The sequence below is a fragment of the Zonotrichia leucophrys genome, unplaced genomic scaffold (genome assembly GCF_028769735.1).
Source record: "Zonotrichia leucophrys gambelii isolate GWCS_2022_RI unplaced genomic scaffold, RI_Zleu_2.0 Scaffold_497_37490, whole genome shotgun sequence".
NCBI classification, from domain to species: Eukaryota; Metazoa; Chordata; class Aves; order Passeriformes; family Passerellidae; genus Zonotrichia; species Zonotrichia leucophrys.
Window position 1 is genome coordinate 9,131 of NW_026992702.1, and position 18,519 is coordinate 27,649.

Sequence of the window (18,519 nt, forward strand, 5' to 3'; positions counted from 1 at the left end):
AACTGGCTGCTGCAGCAGGTAGCCTAACAAAATTGAAGCAGCCTTTATAGTAATCTCTACTGGCATTAGGAACTAGCCAGTGACAGATTTCAAAAGTACTGCCAAAGTAAAGAAGTATGAACAGGCCGGGGACCAAGACCACAAATTGATAGTAGAAGCACTTAGTATAGTTCAAGATAATGTGTCTTTAGCTTTCAGTTGTATACAAGCACAGTTATGGATACAAGCAACAGCAGCTCTGATCATATAGGAAAAGGGGGTGAAGGTAATTTTCCAGCTGAAATTCAGAAAATTGAATGGGATAATGCAATTGATTTTGAAAGGAAGTTTTAATCCTGGTGGATTATAGTGAATTTCACCTATGATCCTATTTCTAATGTGGCCACTGCCTTTGTGCTTACATTATGTAATGCCACTGTTTATGTTATCCATCACATCATTGCCCTAAGATTAAACCATGAAGAAACAACACTCTATCCTTCAGAACATAGAGTGTGGGCACAAAAAGATGAATGAAAAGTGGCAGGTAGTAAACTTAGAATCCTGCATTACTAGAGAATAAATGGGATTCATTTGTGAAAGCAATACTGCTAATGCCCAGGATGTGTTTGGACACTGAACAGAGTATTTGTCACTTTGAAATTCATCCAGTCACTGACCAGAAAACTGTGCTCGTATATACTGGAAAAGGGTGTATGTTTGAGAACTGCTTGTGCTGCTGTACAAATTAATAGCAATGATGTTATTCTGTCTAGTAGAAACCATTCTAATCTCTGTATTTGTATTTGTAATTTTGTTAAGATTATTGAGTGTGATTTTTTGTATTTGGTACCAGTAACATCCCACCAGCTGATTACAGCCAATTACACAATGTATCACAGACTACCACCTACCCCTATCGGGGTGAACCTTACATTGGTAAAACAATTAATTAAGCACCAAGACCTATTAGAAGTCTTGAAAGAAATCCGAGAAAGTGGAAAGAAAACCTTAATTACTGTCCAACATGGTACAAAAGAAATAACCAGAGTTCTACAAAGAATAAAAATACAGATAATCACTGGTGAGATGTGATCTTTGGGTGATCACCAACTGCAAATGGAATCTTTGATAAGTTGTGCCACCCTATTCTAGTTTTACTAATATTAGTTGGGATAAGCTTAGGATTATCTATTACATTGTTAATTTGGAACTGGAGAATGCTACAACGAATAGCTGTACTAACCTCTTTGTCAAATGTACATGGTAAAGCGCTAAAAGACACTTATTGTCGTGGAAATTTTCCTTAAGTAAAAGAATTTACTTATTTCCTAGGAAAGGGGGGAATGAGACAGAATATCCATCCTGAACTAGGTAAAGTGTCTAGGAGAGGTGAAGGGTCTGTGGAGCTATAGCTGAAGGAGAGGCCGCGTTCCAGAGACAGCAAGGAGACAGAGAAAGAAAAACAGAAAAACCACGAGGTCAATCTGCCCCCGACTTAGGAATTCCTTCGATAAAGAAGAATTAGTGCTAAATGTCATGTGGAATGAATATGTATGAACTTAATTTGAAACTGTATGCATATGCATTTGGAAGGGGAGATAAAAAGGGGACTCGGAGTCTCCAGGGGCACGCATGCCCTTTTGGGGAGTCTTGCGTCCGGCGCGCGTCGTAATAAAGCATACCGGGCTTTACAACTTTTACAAGTTGTGAGGTTTCTTCTTTTCTCCGCAAAACAGTCCCGCCGCGGTCTCGCCTCCGCCCGGCTCGGGCTGTACTGGCGGTGGCGCTGCTGGGCGGGCATCAGTGCGTGGGGCCGGGGCGGCATCGCCGCCCTTCGGCTCCGCCTGGCCCGAGCGCGGCCCCGGCCCCGAGGCAGGCTCCAGTCCCGGCCCCGGCCCCAGCCCCAGCCCCGACCCCGGCCCCGGCCCCGGCCCCAGCCCCGGCTCCTCCCGGGGATCGCGGAGGACACAGGCGGCGCGGCCGCTCCCGCCGCCTCCGCTGCGGCTTCCCCGGCCCGAGCTCCGCCGCTCGGCAGCGCGGCCGCCGGCCCCGAGCCTCCCGTGCCGCGTTCCCGGGAGCGAACGCCTGGGCATGGCCGGTCCGGGGCGGGTGAGGGGCGCTCGGGGGCCGTTGCTGGCCCCGGGCCGAGCGCTGACAGCCGCGTCCCGCCCGCAGGGAAGGCGCAGGAGGCCCTGCAGGAGCGGCACCGGCTGGGATCGCTGCTGGGGCGCGGCGGCTTCGGCAGAGTCTTCGCGGCCACGCGGCTCTCGGACGGCGCCCCGGTGAGCGGCGGGGCCGGCGGCGGGCGCAGGAGGAGGGGATGGAGGAGGAGGAGGGCAGAGGGCGGAGGATGGGGCTCGCAGTGCGAGCGGCGAGCTCACCCCGCTGCTGCCCTTGGCTTGCAGGTGGCCATCAAAAGGGTGCCACGGAACCGCGTCCGGCACTGGGGCGAGCTGGTGAGTGAGCGGGGCCAGCAGCCGGGGCTGCCGGCCAGGGATGAGCCGGGGCCCGGCGCGGTGGGAGCCGCCAGGACGCCCCGAGGGAGAGCGGGCGTGGGGCCAGCGCAGGGCGCAGAGCATCCCGGGCTGGCTGAGGGCTTCCCCAGGCCTGGCACGGCATCGGCCCCAGTGACGGCATCGTGCTCCTCCTGCAGCCCGACGGCACCAGCGCACCCCTGGAGATTGTGCTGCTGGCCAAGGTGTCCACTGGCTTCCCCGGTGTGGTCCAGCTGCTGGAGTGGCTCGAGCTCCCCAACTGCATCGTGATGGTGCTGGAGCGGCCAGAGCGGTGTCAGGACCTGCAGCGTTTCATTGGGGCACGGCGGTTCCTGCCCGAGGAGGAGGCGCGGGAGCTGTTCCGCCAGGTGCTGGAGGCCGTGCGGCACTGCACCAGCTGCGGGGTCCTGCACAGGGACATCAAGCCAGAGAACATCCTGGTTGACCTGGACACCGGGCAGGCCAAACTGATTGACTTTGGCTGTGGCACCTACCTGCAGGACACAGTCTACACTCACTTTGCAGGTGAGCCTACCCAGGGCTGTGCTCCCGCTGCTGACATCTCATGGCCCAACATCTCCCAGCCCAAGCTGGCTGTGGCAGCGGGGATTCTCCCTTTGCTGCCAGTCAGGGCACTGAGTCCTCAGCTGAGTTGCTTTAGAGCAGGGCTGGGTGGGCAGCCAACTTCCAGCCCTGCTGGCAGCCTTTGCCAGCCACTCTGCCCAGGACTGGGGCTGGGCTGGGGCAGCCAGCTGGACCAAAACCCCCGTGGGTGGGGGTAGCAGAGAGAGAGGGCAGAACCTGTGCCCCAGCCAGTTTGGTGTGCAAATGAGAGGAAGGGCTTGCACTACCCCACTCGCCCTGTTTCCCTTGGCTTCATAATATTTTTGGGGCAATGCAGGCAGGGAGGATAAGGGCATGTTTTTTCCCCAGCATGGAGTGGGTTTTTCCTTTGCATGTCATGGTCGGGCCTAGCCAGGGCTGCCCTCTTCCAGCACCAGAGGCTTCTTTTCCAACCCTGACTTTGTGCACAAGTCCCAGATGCTGGCGAGAGGGTAGTGGTCACCCTGTGTGCCCCTGATGCAGCCCCCGCGGGCCCAGGGATGCTGGAGCCAGGCTTTGGGAGCAGCAGCATCCCCCTGATGAACTCCATCTGTATTCCATAGGAACACTGTCCTACAGCCCCCCGGAGTGGAATGACTTTGGCTGGTACCATGGCGAGGCAGCAACAATCTGGTCCCTGGGCATCCTGCTGCACCAGATGGTCTGCGGGGAGCACCCTTTCAGCAGGGGCCGGAACCTCAGCTGGGGCCAGCTCCCGCTGCCACAAAGGCTCTCTCAAGGTGGATCCTCTTCTCTGGGCACGGGGGGAATCCCAGTGCTGGGAGCCAGCAGCGGGCTCGTGGGCATCCCGCTCTGGCAGCTGCTGAGGAGGTGGCACATGTCCTGCTCTCCTGCTCTCCTCCAAGACAGGGAATTGATGGGAAAGTTTAGGCCCAGCTCTGAGCACATCCAGCATGGCCGGGGAATGGGAATAGTGGGGTAAAGCAGACAGGAGCCTTCTCTGGCTGACCATCAGTTTCTGCTTTCTCTCCCCAGAGTGCAAAGACGTGATCTGGTGGTGTTTATCCGTGAACTCCTTGGACAGACCCACACTGGAAGACCTGTTCTGTGTTCCTTGGATGCAGGATATTCCTCTGCCATAGAAGAAGGGAGAGAGCCACAGGCACACTTTGATCCAGGGCCCTGGTAAGTTCCTGCTCCACATATGCCTTGGCAATGAGAAGCAAAGGAACCCAACCCTTTTTGTGCTGCCTGTGTCACTGCACCGGGGTCATGGGATGGGAACACACAGCCCTTGTGCTGGAGCTGAGCTGCTCTGCCCAGCACTGGTGGCCGCCATCCCAGCTGGTTTTGCTTGTCCTGGTTCCCTGACAGCTGGGGCCCTGGGCAGAGCCCTGAGAGCCTGGTCTGCCCCCAGGGAAGGAGAAGGAGCCCTTGGAGAAGCTGTACCGGGTGGGGATGCTGCTGCTGCTGCTGCTGGAGACAGCGAGGGTGACATCAAGGATGACAAGCTCTTCCTCAGCCTGGCCACTGGAGGCTGAAGGTGATGCACTTTGATTCTGGCACCTTCTTCAAAGCCAAACTCCACAGGGAATTTGCAGATGAGTCCCCATCTGGGGAAATTCTGCCAGATTTGGGCATTGCCCAGCATGGCGGGAAACCAAAGGCTTCCCCTTTGCTGGGGCAGATGCAACTCATTCTTCAGTGGCTGCCCAGCTGCTTTTGGCAGGGCTGGGAGGATGGGCTGGGGTGGGCACGAAATGGGAGTGGGCTCCTGGCCCTGCCAACAGCCCCCAGCACCCACCGTGCCCCGGGCTGGGGCTGGGGCAGCCAGCCAGACACAAACAAACCCCATGGTGGGAGCAGAGGTGGGACTCCAGAACCTGTGCACAGCTGCTTTGCTGTGCAGGCCAGGAAGGGCTTGGGCTGCTCCACTGCCCTTGTTTGCTTTGGGGTCACTGTGATTTTGGGGGACAGTGCAGGGGGGAAGAGAGAAAGTGTGGGTTTCCCACAGCCGTGGCTGACTTTTTCCCTGGCATGCAGGGGTTGGGCCTTCCTCAAGGCCCTGACAGAGATAAGAGTTTTTACTCTTTTTCTTGTTTTCCCTTTTTTTCTCTAAACTCTTTTCAAGAATGTGTTGTTTGTTTTTCCAGAGGAAGCATTTGAGGTGGTCCAGTGTGGATGGGGAAGTGCTTGGGAGCAGCTGTGGCGTGGATGGGCCGTGCCCTTGGGGAAGGCTGAGGACATGGTTTGGGAGCAGCTTTTCTTGCAGCCGTGGCTGGCGTGAGGTGGGTCCCTGTGTGCTTGGCAGGGTGGGATCAGAGCTTTAGGGAGCTGGCAGCGAGCACAGGAGCATCCTGCTCTGGGCAGCTGCTGAGGGCTGGATGTGCCGTGGCTGGCTGCAGGCTGGGCACATGTCCTGCCCTCCTGCTCTGTGCCAAAGGCAGCAGGGATGGGAGCTCTGGGCACAGCTCTGGGCACAGCCAGCATGGCCTGGGCACCGCAGGCCTTGGCACAAGGGCACAGGAGCCCTCAGCTGATGGGCACTTTCTGCTTTCTCTCCTTGCAGCCGGGCTCTGCGGGTGCTGAGGCTGCTCTGGGCTCTGCCAGGGCTCTGCTGGGCTCAGCCCTGGGCCCAGCTGGGCTGGCTCTGCCCTCACATTGCTCTGACAGCTTTGCATCAGACGAGCCCGTTGTGAGCACAGCGCCTGAGCTTTCTGCTTTGGCAGGTGAGTGAGACTCTGCCGCAGGCCCAGAGATTGCAGCTGGGGACACACATCCAATTGGCAAGGACCCAAACTCTCCACAGTCCCAGCTGAATGCCTGGATCTGCACAGGGTGTTTTGTCTGTCCCTTTCTTCCTTCTTTATTGGCTGGAATTGTGCAACTGCACTTTGTTCCTCCTCTAGCGGTGCCACGAGTGGGCCAAAGCTGGCGAGTGGGCCGTGCTCCTGAGGCAGTGCAGTCTGGAGCTGGTGGATGGAGAATTGCCCTTCTGCACTGCCAAACCAGAGCAAAAAGCCGTAAGTGGAACTTTGTGTCTCTAAGAAATCCCTGACAGTTTCAAAGGGAATGTGCAGCTCATTCCCAGGCTGAGAAGGAAGGTCATCTTCTAAAGGATTTGGGGTTTGACAGAGTTTCCATTCCCAGTCCTGCTTGGAGCTGGAAGGGCACAAAAACATTTCCTCTTGCTTCAAGCACAATTTAAAATACCAGTGTTGGGAACAAAACGCAAAATCTTTTAAGAGGCTGCTGAGGTCAGGAAGATGGATCCATGCCATCAGCACATTTACAATGGAAATAACTGAGTTCTCTTTTGAAAAAGATCATTTACCTCCTAATGCAAAGAATGTAACTTTGCATTTATGTTTTTTTTTTTCACTAACATTGTGTTATGTTTTTTCACTAACACTTGGATTTTATGCTTATCTTTTACAATGTACCTTTTTTTTTCCTTTTTCCTTTTTTTCCCTCTAAATAGAAAACATGTCCTACAGAAGAAATGTTCTTTGCTCCTGGTTCCTGTGTGGAGCAGCTCCCTTCCTGCTGGCTGAGCTGCTCAGGCAGAGCCCGGCAGCTCCTGGCCCTGCAGGGCTGAGGCTTTTCCCCGTTGCTGGGCACACACTGATGGAGCAGCACTGCTGAACACGGGCACACAGAGGGACCAGCAGCAGCTGCCTTTGGCCACCTGAGGCTCCAAGGCCCAAACTCTGAGCAGCCAGGGCTGGAAGAGACTGGCAGGATCTGATCCCTGACTCTGGGCCAGGGCTGCACAAATGACCCCACAGCAGCAGCAGCAGCAGCAGCAGCACATGGAGCTGACTTTGAGCACAGCCCCTGCCCCTCTTCCCTCCCGTGTGCAGCGGTGTCACAGCAGCCTGAGGCACCTGGGAGCTCCCAGTGCCAGCAGGGACTGGAGATGGCAGCCCTGGGCTCCTGGAGGCTGTGCAAGGAACACAGCTGGGCACTCCCTGTCCATGGGGAGCTTGCAGATGGAAAAGGCTGCTGTGCCCAGGCAGCTCCAAGGGCACAGAAAGGAGGCTCTGGAGAACTGGATCTGTGCCAGTGCCACAGTCCTGGGCAGCAGCCAGCGAGCCCTGGGGGAACAGAGGGCACAGCAAGAGGGACAGAACCAGGCAAGGGCAGAGACTGGAGAGAGCCAGGCCTGGGAGCAGGAACAGCTGCTCCATTGCACTCTTGGAGAAAGCTCTTGGCTGGTTCAAAGCGCTGAAAGGCATGAAGGGCAGAGAGGAGGCCACAGCAAACAATGCTCCTGTTTGCACAGCCTCCCCTCTCCATGTCCCAGAAGGAATTGCATGGACTGGATTCATCTCTCTGAGTCGTCTCGTTCAGCATGAGCAGCTCAGCACCAGGAGCTGAAACACCTGAAGCCTCAGGCCACAGGAGCTGGGCAAGAGGGAACTTTTGGAGCAAAGGAATGCTGCTAAAATAGGCCCAGCTGAATGCAGTGGATAGAATCATGGAATCACAGAATCCTTTCTGTTGGAAAAGCCCTCTGAGCTCACCCAGTGCAGCCGCTCACCCAGCAGTGCCAAGCCCAGCACTAAACCACGTCCCTGAAGTGCCAAGGCCTGGACACCAGCCCTGAGTGAGGCCTGGACAGCAGGCCCTGAGCCAAAGGTGGCCTCTGGATGAGCCTTCCAAGCAAAGGTTATCTTTGTATCTGCTTCCTGATGAAATATGCATGGTCATTTAGCACTGAGATAGATGCAGCCACTCATTAGTGAAACAGGGATTGACCTTTGTGTATTTAGAAGCCAGACAAGGCCATGAAATCTGACATCTGGCCTTGTTTGGGGCTGAAGGATCAAAGTCAACTCCCTTGGTTCCTCCTTGAGCCCTGGCCAGGCTTTGGGAGGGACCCAAGAGGAGGATGAAAGCAGATGTGGCCACACTAGCAGTGCTGTCAGTTTGTTCATTCAGCACTGTCAGAGCTGGGCCCTCTCCCAGCAGGGTTGGAGCCTCACCTTGTGGGTTTAGGCAGACAAAGATGAATTTGTTAAGAGTACTGTGGAAAAAGCACCTTCAGAAGGCACAATTATTGTTGGAATGCTCCAAAAATAATTGGAGCAAGAGAAGAGGGTTCTAATCTTGAGCTCAGATGCATTTTTGCAAGTGAAATATTAATATAATAAATAACTATATATCTATTTATAGGGTAATAAAACATTAATATATATATTTATCTTTTATATATGTCCATATCTATCTGTATCTATATTTCTCTATCACTGTTTACATATAAAATTATCATAATGTGAAGTAGTGCTGACACTACTAATTTGGTAGCTTTGGCTGCTCAGTGATGTGACACTAAATACCCTACAGAACAGGACTGGCCAGGACCTTAATGTCAGTGGCCAGCTTTGCGAGATTGTATACAATGAAAAAGGAGGAAGGGAGGAAATTGGCTATTTTTACAGGGATTGCTGATTCTGTGATGCACAGTGCTTTGTCTGTTCCTGTGAAAAATACAGTGATTTTGCCTGCAGGGTTTTTCATGTACCAGACTATGCACAAGCTGCAGGACTGGTTGAACAGGTTGTTAAAAGAGCAGTTGAAAAAATGAGGAGATGGAACCTTAGCCCATGGAGAACCCATCTCCCAGATGTGCTCCATGCCCTTAACAATGGCCCACAGGGGAAATGGAACCCCCTGGCTGTGCACGGCTGCCCCCAATTTGCAAATCCAACCACGGGCAGTGAGACTTGGGCTGCCTGGGAAATTGTTCTGGCTGTGATGGCCCCTGGCAGGGCCAGCCCAGAGGCTGCAGGGCTGGGCCTTCATGCATTGGAATTCATTAGGAGAAATTCAAAGCAAATGAGAGCTGTCAATACTGAAACAGGAATTCAGATTCCTCCAGGACACTTTGCTTTGGTAACTGCTCCCTTGGAGCTTGGCCTTGCAAAGTGTTCCTGTCAAGGCAGGAGGAATTGATGCAGAAGAAATTACAGTAATTGATCCAGGAGAAATTACAGTAATTCTGTTAAACTATAGTGACCAGGATTGGATTATTCAACCCCATGACAGGGTAGCACAATTACTGATCTTGCAGTTTTAATAACAATTGTGAAAAAAGGAGATCCACCTCCAGTCACCACCGTTTGTGGAGATAAGGGGTTTGGATGCAGCAGCCCCAATAATGGAGCCAGAGTGTGGGTCCAGAGGCCAAATGGCCCTTCCCAGGCAGCTGAAGGAGCAGCTCCTAGGAAAGACAACTCTGAGTCCTGAACCCTGGGCAGGAACAATGGGAATATGTCCCTGCAGCCAAGGATTGTGTGTGAGAACCCTTAGATCTTACAGGAGATTGTTTTACACATCCTGCCAGACCAGATCTCCCTGTTTGCCCCAAGGGCCCCTGTGGAAAATGCTCTGATCCACAGGGCTCCATGTGAAGGCTGCTGTGACACTGAGGGACTTGCACAGGAATTCCATCCAGAAGCCTGGGTGCCCCTCAGGGACTGGGACCCGGCCCCTTCCAGCCAGAGGGGAAAGGGCCCCCCAGGCCTTGTTAGCCCAGACAGCATGGTAAAGCTGAACAGCAAAGGGCCTGGGGGCATTATTCTGGAATTAAAAAGGTGCCAGCTCCAGGGACAACAGAATTCTTGTTCCTAATTGGAATGAGATTGAGAAAAAAGAATGAAGAACGGTGTCACTAAAGTACTACTGATGTCTGTAAGGTGTACCTTGATAGTCAGCCAGAATCTTTGTTTGCCACAAACACCTCTGGTGAATCACAAAGGGATTGGTCATCAAAATGTAATGATGAATTATGATGGATTGCTGAGCTTATCCTTTTGTAATTCTTTACACCTGTGCATGCTGTAAATTACAATTCCTTCAGTTGGTTTCTGTGTCTTTGGTAGTGACCCTGCCCACTGGGGACACAGGGCCCCCTCTTACCTAAGTGCTCCCTGGGAAGGCAAAAGCCCTCCCTCCAAAATTCCCCCCTTCCTCCTTGTTCTCCCCTTCACACCCTGAGCATGATGTGCTCTGGTCTGGGGTATGCCCAGGGTCAGTTGGGGTCCCCTGTCCTGGCTGTGTCCCCTGCCCAGCTCCCCCGCAGCCCCAGCCCCTCCCCAGCGTGGCTGACGAGGGGCAGGACAGGCCTTGGCTGTGCTGCAGCTCAGCAAGAACAAAACCATCTCTGCGTGCTCAGCCCTGTGCTCAGCACCCGGCCCAGCAGTGTCTCAGTGCCAGGGGCTGTGCCCTCAGTCCCTGCCAGGGGTTTCCATGGCAACTGCCAGGCCAGGTGACCCAGGTGTCCCCCCAGTGCCGGTTGCCATGGGAACAGTGCCCAGCCCTGCCCCTTTCTGTCTGGCTGACCTGGCCTTTGGCCCTGGCAGTGCCGTTGGCTGCTGGTTCCTGGTGCCTGAGCGGCCAGCGCGGCACAGGGCAGGTGGCCATGGCACAGCCCCCAGCAAGGGATCCCCTCTGGCTCTGGGCACTGACACCAGCCCTGAGCAAGGGCCCAGGGCAGCTTTCCATGGCCACCAACCATCACAACGGTACCGGGCATTGGTTGCCATGGCACCAAACCAAGGAATGGGTCCCCCATGGCCATTGCCATGGCACCTGGTGGCACCAACGAGTGTCACTGCAATTGTACCTGGAACAGCCCTGGCAGTGCTTTGTCCCAGGGTTGCCATGGCAGCTGAGGACAGCAGCAGCTGGTGCTCTGCAAGGGCCCTGGGTCAGACGGGAAGGAGCAGCAGAGCAGGGGCTGATCCATCCCCAGTGCGCTGCACAGCCCAGGGCAGCGTCCCAGAGCGTCCTCATGGAGCTGCCAACAACATCCCCCCTCTGCAGCCCTGGCCTCTCCCCCAGCTCACACAGGTGCCCCATCCTTGCAGGCACACACCCGGCAGCACTGGCTCAGCAGCCCCTGTTTGCATTGCACAGAGCAGGGGGAGCACCCCCAAGCTGTTGGTGTGGGGACATGAACCTGAGGGAGCACAAATGCCATCAGCCCTGGGGCCAGCAAGGGCTGGGGGATGGCAGGGAAACCACCCAGGTTTGTCCTGGCCTCTGCACTCAGCCAGAAAGTTTGTTCCCATCAGCTGGGAGTGCCCTGTGAGTGCCATCCTGTGGGTGCCCTGTGATGGCACTCAAGGTGATCTGTTCCATAACCTTGCTGGGCACCCAGGTCAGGCTAACAGGTCTGGAGGTCCCCAGATCCTCCTTCCAGCCCTTCTTGGGGATGGGCTCACACTGGCACCTCCAGTCCTCTGGGAGCTCCCTGCTGAGCCAGCACTGATGGTAAATGATGGAGCGCAGCCTGGGGAGCTCATCCACAGCTCCCTCATCCCTCTAGCATGGATCCTGTCTGATCCCATTCACCTGTGAGCATCTGAGTGGCTCAGCAGGTCACCCACTGCTTCCTCCTGGATTCCAGGGACTGTTCTGCTCCCTGTGCCCATCTACCAGCTCAGGAGAGCACTTGTCCTGAGGATATCCTCTCCTAATATTGAAAATTGAAACAAACTAGGGGTAAAGTAGCTCAGCCTTTTCCTTATCTTTTGTTACTATATTCTCCACTGCATCCAATGAAGAGTAGATGTTCTCCTATTCCTCCTCCTTTTTGCTATTTTTTGTTATTAAAACATTTTTATTCTTTTTGCAGAACCCTCCAGGTTAAGTTCTAATAGAATTTTCAACTCTCAGCTTTTCTTTCTGTATGACCCAGCAACATCCTTAAAGACTTCCTGAGTTGCTGGTCCTTTTTCAACCCCTGACTCTCCAGAAAAGCTCCATGGGCAGCCAGGCCAGTCATTTTCCTCACTAGCTCATCTTTTGCCACACTGGGACAGGCTGCTTCTTCCCCCTTATGATTACTTTCTTGAAATGTGTCCGTCCTTCCTGGACCCCTTTGTTTTTAAGGGCTGTTTCCCTTAAAGTAATCAGTACCTGATTAGGTATTCCCCAAATCTGCAACCTAACCAGGCCAAAGTCTACCCTTCCTATTTCCAGGGCAGAAGTTTTGTTGCTGCCCCTCCCTCTTTCACAGAACATTGAACACTTCATTATTTCATGGTCACTGTGTCCCAGGCAGCCTCTGACCCCCACATCTGCCACCAGCCCTTCTCTGTTTGTGAACAGCAGCAGACAGAGCTTTCCTTGGCAGTGGGAGTGTTACCAAAAATTTAGTAAAACAGAAAATTCCTTAACCCCAATGTAGCATTAAGAAGCAGCATTCTTTATTCAGCTGGATGCACAGGGGAGAGCTCCTCCCAAAGCTGTGCATGCTGAGTACAGGATAGTTTCTGCTTATATTCTGTGTTTTGCATACATATTCATTGATTGTCCTGGACTAAAAATACATATGATAATCATTTCCCCAAAATCATTAATATATTTCCCCTCCCCTTTACCCATGCATTCGCCTCTCCTGGGGGTCTCCCTGGTGGTCCCTGGTGGTCATGGACCCCAATGTTCCCGTGTCCTGGCTGAGCTGGCAGGACACTGAGGCTGCTGAACTTCCAGTTCCCCTTCTCACACAATGGGCACTGTGTGGTTTCCACTGTCCTGGGGTTGTGGAGAACAAGCTCCAGGTGTGAGCTCACCTGGTGAAGACAATTTATCATCTGGTACCATGTGGTCACAGAGTGGGCTATGACATCACAGAGTGGGTTAGGTGAAGTCATCGAGCAGACATGGCATCATAGTCTGCCTCTGTGACATCAGAGATCCAGCTGTGACATCACAGGGCAGACTATGGCATCACAGACTCTGGTGTGACATCAGAGACCAGCTGTGTGCCATTGGAGAATGGGCTGTGACATCACAGAACAGGCTGTGACATCCCAGAGGGGCTCTGTGACATCCCAGCAGGGCTGTGTCAGGTCACTGGGTTGGTCACTCTGCCCCAGCTCCCCCTCACAGTTTCTCCCAACAACTCCAATGCTGTCCATGCCCAGCAGGGTCCCTGTCCCCCGGGATCCCCCTGGCCCACCTGGAGCCACAGCCTCCACCAAAGGATGTTCCACAGGATCCACCCCAGAGCCTGACAGGGGACAAGGGGCCAGGGCTGTGTGACCAGGACATCAAGGACGGGGATTATCCAGGTCACTGTGGCCTGGGTTGGGTTCCCTAGGGCAGGAAAGATGTCTGGCAGCTGGAGCAGGGTCTGGGAAGGGCCCCAAGGTGGGGCTGGAGCCCCTGGGCTGTGAGCAGAGGCTGAGGGAGCTGGGCTGGTCCAGCCTGAAGCAGGGAAGGCTGAGGGGCTCCTCATGCCAGCCTGGCAGTGCCAGCCAGGAGGGGATGGAGAACACAGAGCCAGGCTCTTCACAGGGGGCTGGGGGGAGACAAAAGCCAATGGGTGGAAGGGGAAAGAGAGGAGATCAGTCAGGACATGAGGAGATGGAATGAGTCAGGCTGGTTTCAGCATTTCCTCCACACCAAGAGCAGCCTGACTTTCCTTCTCCATCCACCACTGATAGATTTGCAAATCGGGAATTGTTTGAGATGTTCTGTCCTCAGTCCAGGACAAGAATCCTGATACAAGGACTTAATTGTGTTTATATCTATTACAGAACCACATCAGTCAAAAATTAATTTTAGTATGAAAATCAGTTGTGAACAGTGGACTCATCAGACATGCTGGGACATTGCACATAGCTCAGGCAAGAGTTTGTAATTGTGTGATTGCTATTTTAATGGTGTAATTTTTATTAAGTTATATCCTGTTCAACTGTGGTCTATTGGCTAGGTCCAGTGTGGGCTGGAGGGAGCTCAGATTTGCACAAGGCTGCTCTGAGTGCCAGCCTTGGATGGGGAAAATAGTGGGGTGGGGGTAGGGACAGAGTCTGATTGATTGTCAGCCATGAAAGGTCTTGATTTTCATACCCAGTCAAACTGCATGAGGAGGTACTTGGATTCAATGTCAATTGGAGATTGCACATTTCAATGAATTACTAGTAAAAAAAAAAATTACAGGACCTAAAAAACTATTTTCTTGCTGTTTTTTTAAATTCAGGGTATTCACATTGAATTGGCTTCTGAAATCTGACTAATTAGCCACACATTTGATTTGAACACTTCAATCAAATTATTCCCAGAAGCTTAGCTTGTTTAGCTGTTCTGAATGTTAATGAGCCCTGGGACACTGAATTCCTGCACTGAAGAGCTGAAGGCTGAACAAGCCTCTGGAGCAGGAAAATTCAGCAGCAGCCTCCAAGGTGCTGAGGATGTCAGCAGCCCCCACTGAGGCCATCCCTGCCCAGAGACCGTGGGGGAATGGGCAGACAAGGAGAGCGTCCCTGGGGCTGGGGCAGCACAACTCAGAGGCACCAGGGGCTCCAGCTGGGCAATGGAGTGTGGAATGTGGCTGGGAAAGCCCTGCCTGGGCTGGGCCAAGCAGGACACACAAGCCCTGACTTCCATCCAGTAGAAAACTCTGTTAAGGAAATATTTAAAAGGAATTACAATTGTTTGTGTCCTCTGAGTTGGACTCCCTGGAGAAACACAAACAAGAGATTCTCAGGAGCTCAAAACAACCAAACAGTCTTTACTGATAACTTTAGAAAATCAGAGAATTTTTGGCAAAAGATTTAATATGACATTCAATCAACACAGAACACTTCTTAAAGCACTGACTTGGCCCATTCAACTTCACAAACTCTAAGCTATTTGAATTTTACATTACTCAAATTTGCAAAAGGACCGAAATAGAAGAAAAGGACAGAAAGAGAGAGAGGCAAAAAGGATACAGAGGAGCATACACAGAGGTACCAACTCCTGGATTCCAGCAGTGTTTAGATGGAAATTCCAATAGGAGGTAGGGTCAAGATGTGTACATGCCTTGTGGTCAGCCTTCAGTACCCCTTGGTCTCCCTGGGCCCTTCCCCCAGCTGGGACTGTGGGTCATTTGGTCCCTCAGGAGCTGGGCTGGGGCTGCAGAGGTGGCTGTGGAGCATTGCCTGTGCTGTGCCAGGGACTGGCAGCCACTGCTGGGCTGGCATAGAGGCTCTGGGGGGATTGGGGCTACAGGGCAGGGCAGGGCTGGGGTTCCAGGGCAGGGGAGGGCTGGACCTGCTCCTTCCTCCCCTATTGGAATAAGATCCCAATATTACCAGGTAGATTGTGCCTGGGCTCGTCTGACCCCTGCTCCTGGGCCAGAGGCGGCAACTGTGGTGTTTCACCTCAGAGACACTTTTGGCTGGCTGGATGGTGCAGCTGAGCGCCGAAACAAGTCCAGGCTTGTAGAAACTCAGTTTGCCTCAGGTGGGAGAGCTTCAGGCCAAGGTGAGGAGGAAAAGGAGACAGGTCCTGCCAGAGGGTTAATATCAAGAGTTTATTCCATGGTCACAGACGTCTGAATCTTAGGTAACAGCTCCAACAGAATCCCGACTGCATGGCCTGAGTGACTTTTTAACCTCCGGGGGGAGGGGAAGGGAAGGGACAGGTGAGCCACCAACCAGGTGGGAGGGGCAGGGTCTCAGGGAACGATGACACCCAGACAGACCAATGACCTCTGGGCACAGGGGCATCTTTTGAACCTGACCAACCACATGATGGCCCTGCTGGAATGTTAAGACTGATTGACAGCCCAGCAGGGGGCAAGGAGGAAGGGGAAGGGGAAGAGAGATATTGCCACACCTGGGAAGGGGCTGGGAAGTTTAAAACAGGAAATTGCAACACACTGCAACGCTCCCCACATATGAAATGTCTTGAGCTGAGAAACTCCTCCACTCTGTCCCAATAGGGAATACTGGAGGTGAAATCCCAATTCTGGCCATGGGCACCTAGATAAGAAGGACAGTTCTTTTCCTTAAGAATAAAAGCCCCAGTTCTCAGTAAATTTCTGGTTTGATTGTTTGGATTCTGTTTGGCTTTGTTGTTTCTTTGTTTCCTTGGTGTGCCTGAAGTGTCCAGTCAGGAGCAGAGTGACTCTTGCCAAGGAAATTTGTGCTGCTGTCCCTTAATATTCAGTCTGGTTTTTGCTGCTCCCTTGCTGGGGATTTTTTCAGCACTCTCAAGGCCTCGTTGGTAGCAGGGTGAAGGAGCCCTGGCCCTGGCTCTGGCTGCCGGGGGGTCCCTGTCCCCCTGTGCCACCCCCAGGGCCCTGGCCCCCGGTCCCCATGTCAGGCTCTGGGGTTGATCTCGTGGAACATCCTCTGGGGGAGGCTGCGGGGCCGGGGGCGAGGGGACCCAGGGGGACAGGGGACCCTGCTGTGCATGAGCAGGGTTGGACTGCTCTGGGGGGAGCTGTGGGGCAGGGGCAGAGTGACCTCCCCAGTGACCTCACACAGCCCCTGTGATGTCACACAGCCCCTGTGATGCCACACTTCCCCTGTGATGTCACACAGCCCCCTGTGATGTCACACAGCCCCTGTGATGTCCAACTCCCCCTGTGATGTCCCAGAGCCAACTCTGAGACGCCACCCTATGATGCGATACAGCTGCTCTGTGATGTCACAAAAGTCTCTGTGATGTCAGAAAGTCACTCTATGATTTCACAATCTCTACTGTGATGTCACAGCCTGCTCTATGATGTTACACAGCCACCCAGTGTTGTCACAGCCCACTCCCTGATGTCACAGAGCCACCTTCTATGATGGCAGGATCTGCTCTATGGCCTCACAACCTACTCTATGATGTCACAGCCAGCTCTGTGATGTAACAACCCCCCTCAGTGATGTCACAAAACCCTCTCTGTGATGTCATACTGACACTCTGTGTAAGGTCACAGCCCATACTTTGACCTCACTGCCAGCTCTATGATGTCATGCAGCCACGCCATGATCTCACAGCCTGTTCTGTGATGTCACACAGTTCCCTCTATGACGCTGTAGCTGCTCAGTGACCTCACACAATAAACTCTGTGATGTCACAACCCAATCTGTGACCTCACACATCCCCCTCAGGGCTTTCACACAGCCTCTGGCTCACATCCCAGATGCTCTGTGCCTCTGTGACACAGCCACAGAGGGGCTGCTGTGACACAGCCCCCTCTGGGCCATCCCACAGCCCCTGCCAGTGCTGAGCCCTGTGAGCTCTGTCTGTGAAATCCACTGTGTGCTAAAGGAACTCAGAAAGTGGGCAAGAGTTGGATAATGCCTGATGCAAATTAATTGGTACTTGTAGGTATTCCTCAAAGTTTAGGCTTTTTAATTTAGAACAGCATCTGATGCATGAATTCTGAAGGTTTTTAGGCATGATTTTAATGAATATGCTTGTGGCACATGTATTACTAGAGGAACCTTCAGCCTAGCTGAAAGACTGTGCAATTTGGTTTTGTTCATAGTCCTTTCTTTAAAACTTCCTATTACATAAAATGCCTGAATAGTTATCAAAGATGTTGTAAGAAGTCAGATTTGCATTCTTATGAACTTCAATTGTTAAAAAAATGAAAATACAGCCAAACAAAAAAAGGTTAAGTCTCATGTCCTATTATATGATGCATTATCACCCAGATTTTATTCAAGCACTGATGTCATTCCTTCATTCTTTAATTTTTGTAGGAGCAGATATTTAAATGGTTGTTAGTGGAGTTTTAAATCTGAGTTTCTGCTCACATAGTTTCCAATGCTTATTTTTAGCTAGAAGCCTTAAAATATCTTGCAGATATTTTTAGTGGTTTATTGTTAATGTGATTTAGTAAACTATTTTTCTTTGATCTTCAAAGCTACTAAAAAGCAGTCTTTCAGAGGCCTTCTATTTCATAATTAATAAGCAGTTTCAAAGTGTTTAAACTGTGCATGACATTTGTATGAGCGTGTATATATATGGATATAAGAATTAGATTGCTTGCTGTATGGGCTTTAACATGCTGAAAAGCAGCAGCCAGTAAAAAATAAAATCAGCCAGTCACTTAATTGACCTAATTTAAAAGGACAGTGTTAAGTGGTTTTTGAAATCAACAGACTTTTCTAATATGATATTTATTAATTTCCAAGTCAATCTAATACATTGCATGCATGACATTTAATTGACATTTTTGTCTGTGGAATAAGTGAGTAGTTTAGATTTCATGAATAATAAATAATTGGGAAGCATCAAATTCTGCTCTGTCTCATGTAGTTAATGGATCAGTTATTTACCTCCTTCCTATAGAAAAACATCACTGAATAACTTTTGGTATTTGTCTCTGAATTTCTTGCAGTATTGATTCAAGTACATTGCACTGTTACAAGACATTTAAGTACTTAATTTCATGTTCCACCACAATATATCCAGTATAATTTGCAAAATATATTATTCCTAATAGGTAATATTTTTCCTTTGATTTTCAAACCTTATTCCAAATAAGTCCCCCGGTTAATTGTATTTGTTCTCTGTTTCTTTTTGGTAGTTTCCTGATTGAATTTTAACACTACAAAAATTAATTTTTTTAAACAGCAAATCCCCAATTAGAAGCTTTTGGAAATGCAAAGACTGTTCGAAACAACAACAGCAGTCGGTTTGGGAAATTTGTTGAAATTCACTTCAATGAAAAGGTACTGGAATTTTGTTACAG

General features: G+C 51.8%; 1 protein-coding gene across 1 annotated transcript; it reads left to right on the forward strand.

The window, feature by feature from the left end:
• Nucleotides 1–1,718: 1,718 nt before the first annotated feature.
• On the forward strand, nucleotides 1,719–4,183 carry LOC135441776 (serine/threonine-protein kinase pim-1-like; the record flags this gene model as incomplete). Its single annotated transcript, XM_064701324.1, has 5 exons — nucleotides 1,719–2,264; nucleotides 2,388–2,438; nucleotides 2,636–3,002; nucleotides 3,644–3,820; nucleotides 4,077–4,183. Coding segments are annotated over 5 exons (1,248 nt in total), but the record flags the coding sequence as incomplete, so codon positions are not given.
• Between the last annotated feature and the right edge of the window lie 14,336 nt (nucleotides 4,184–18,519).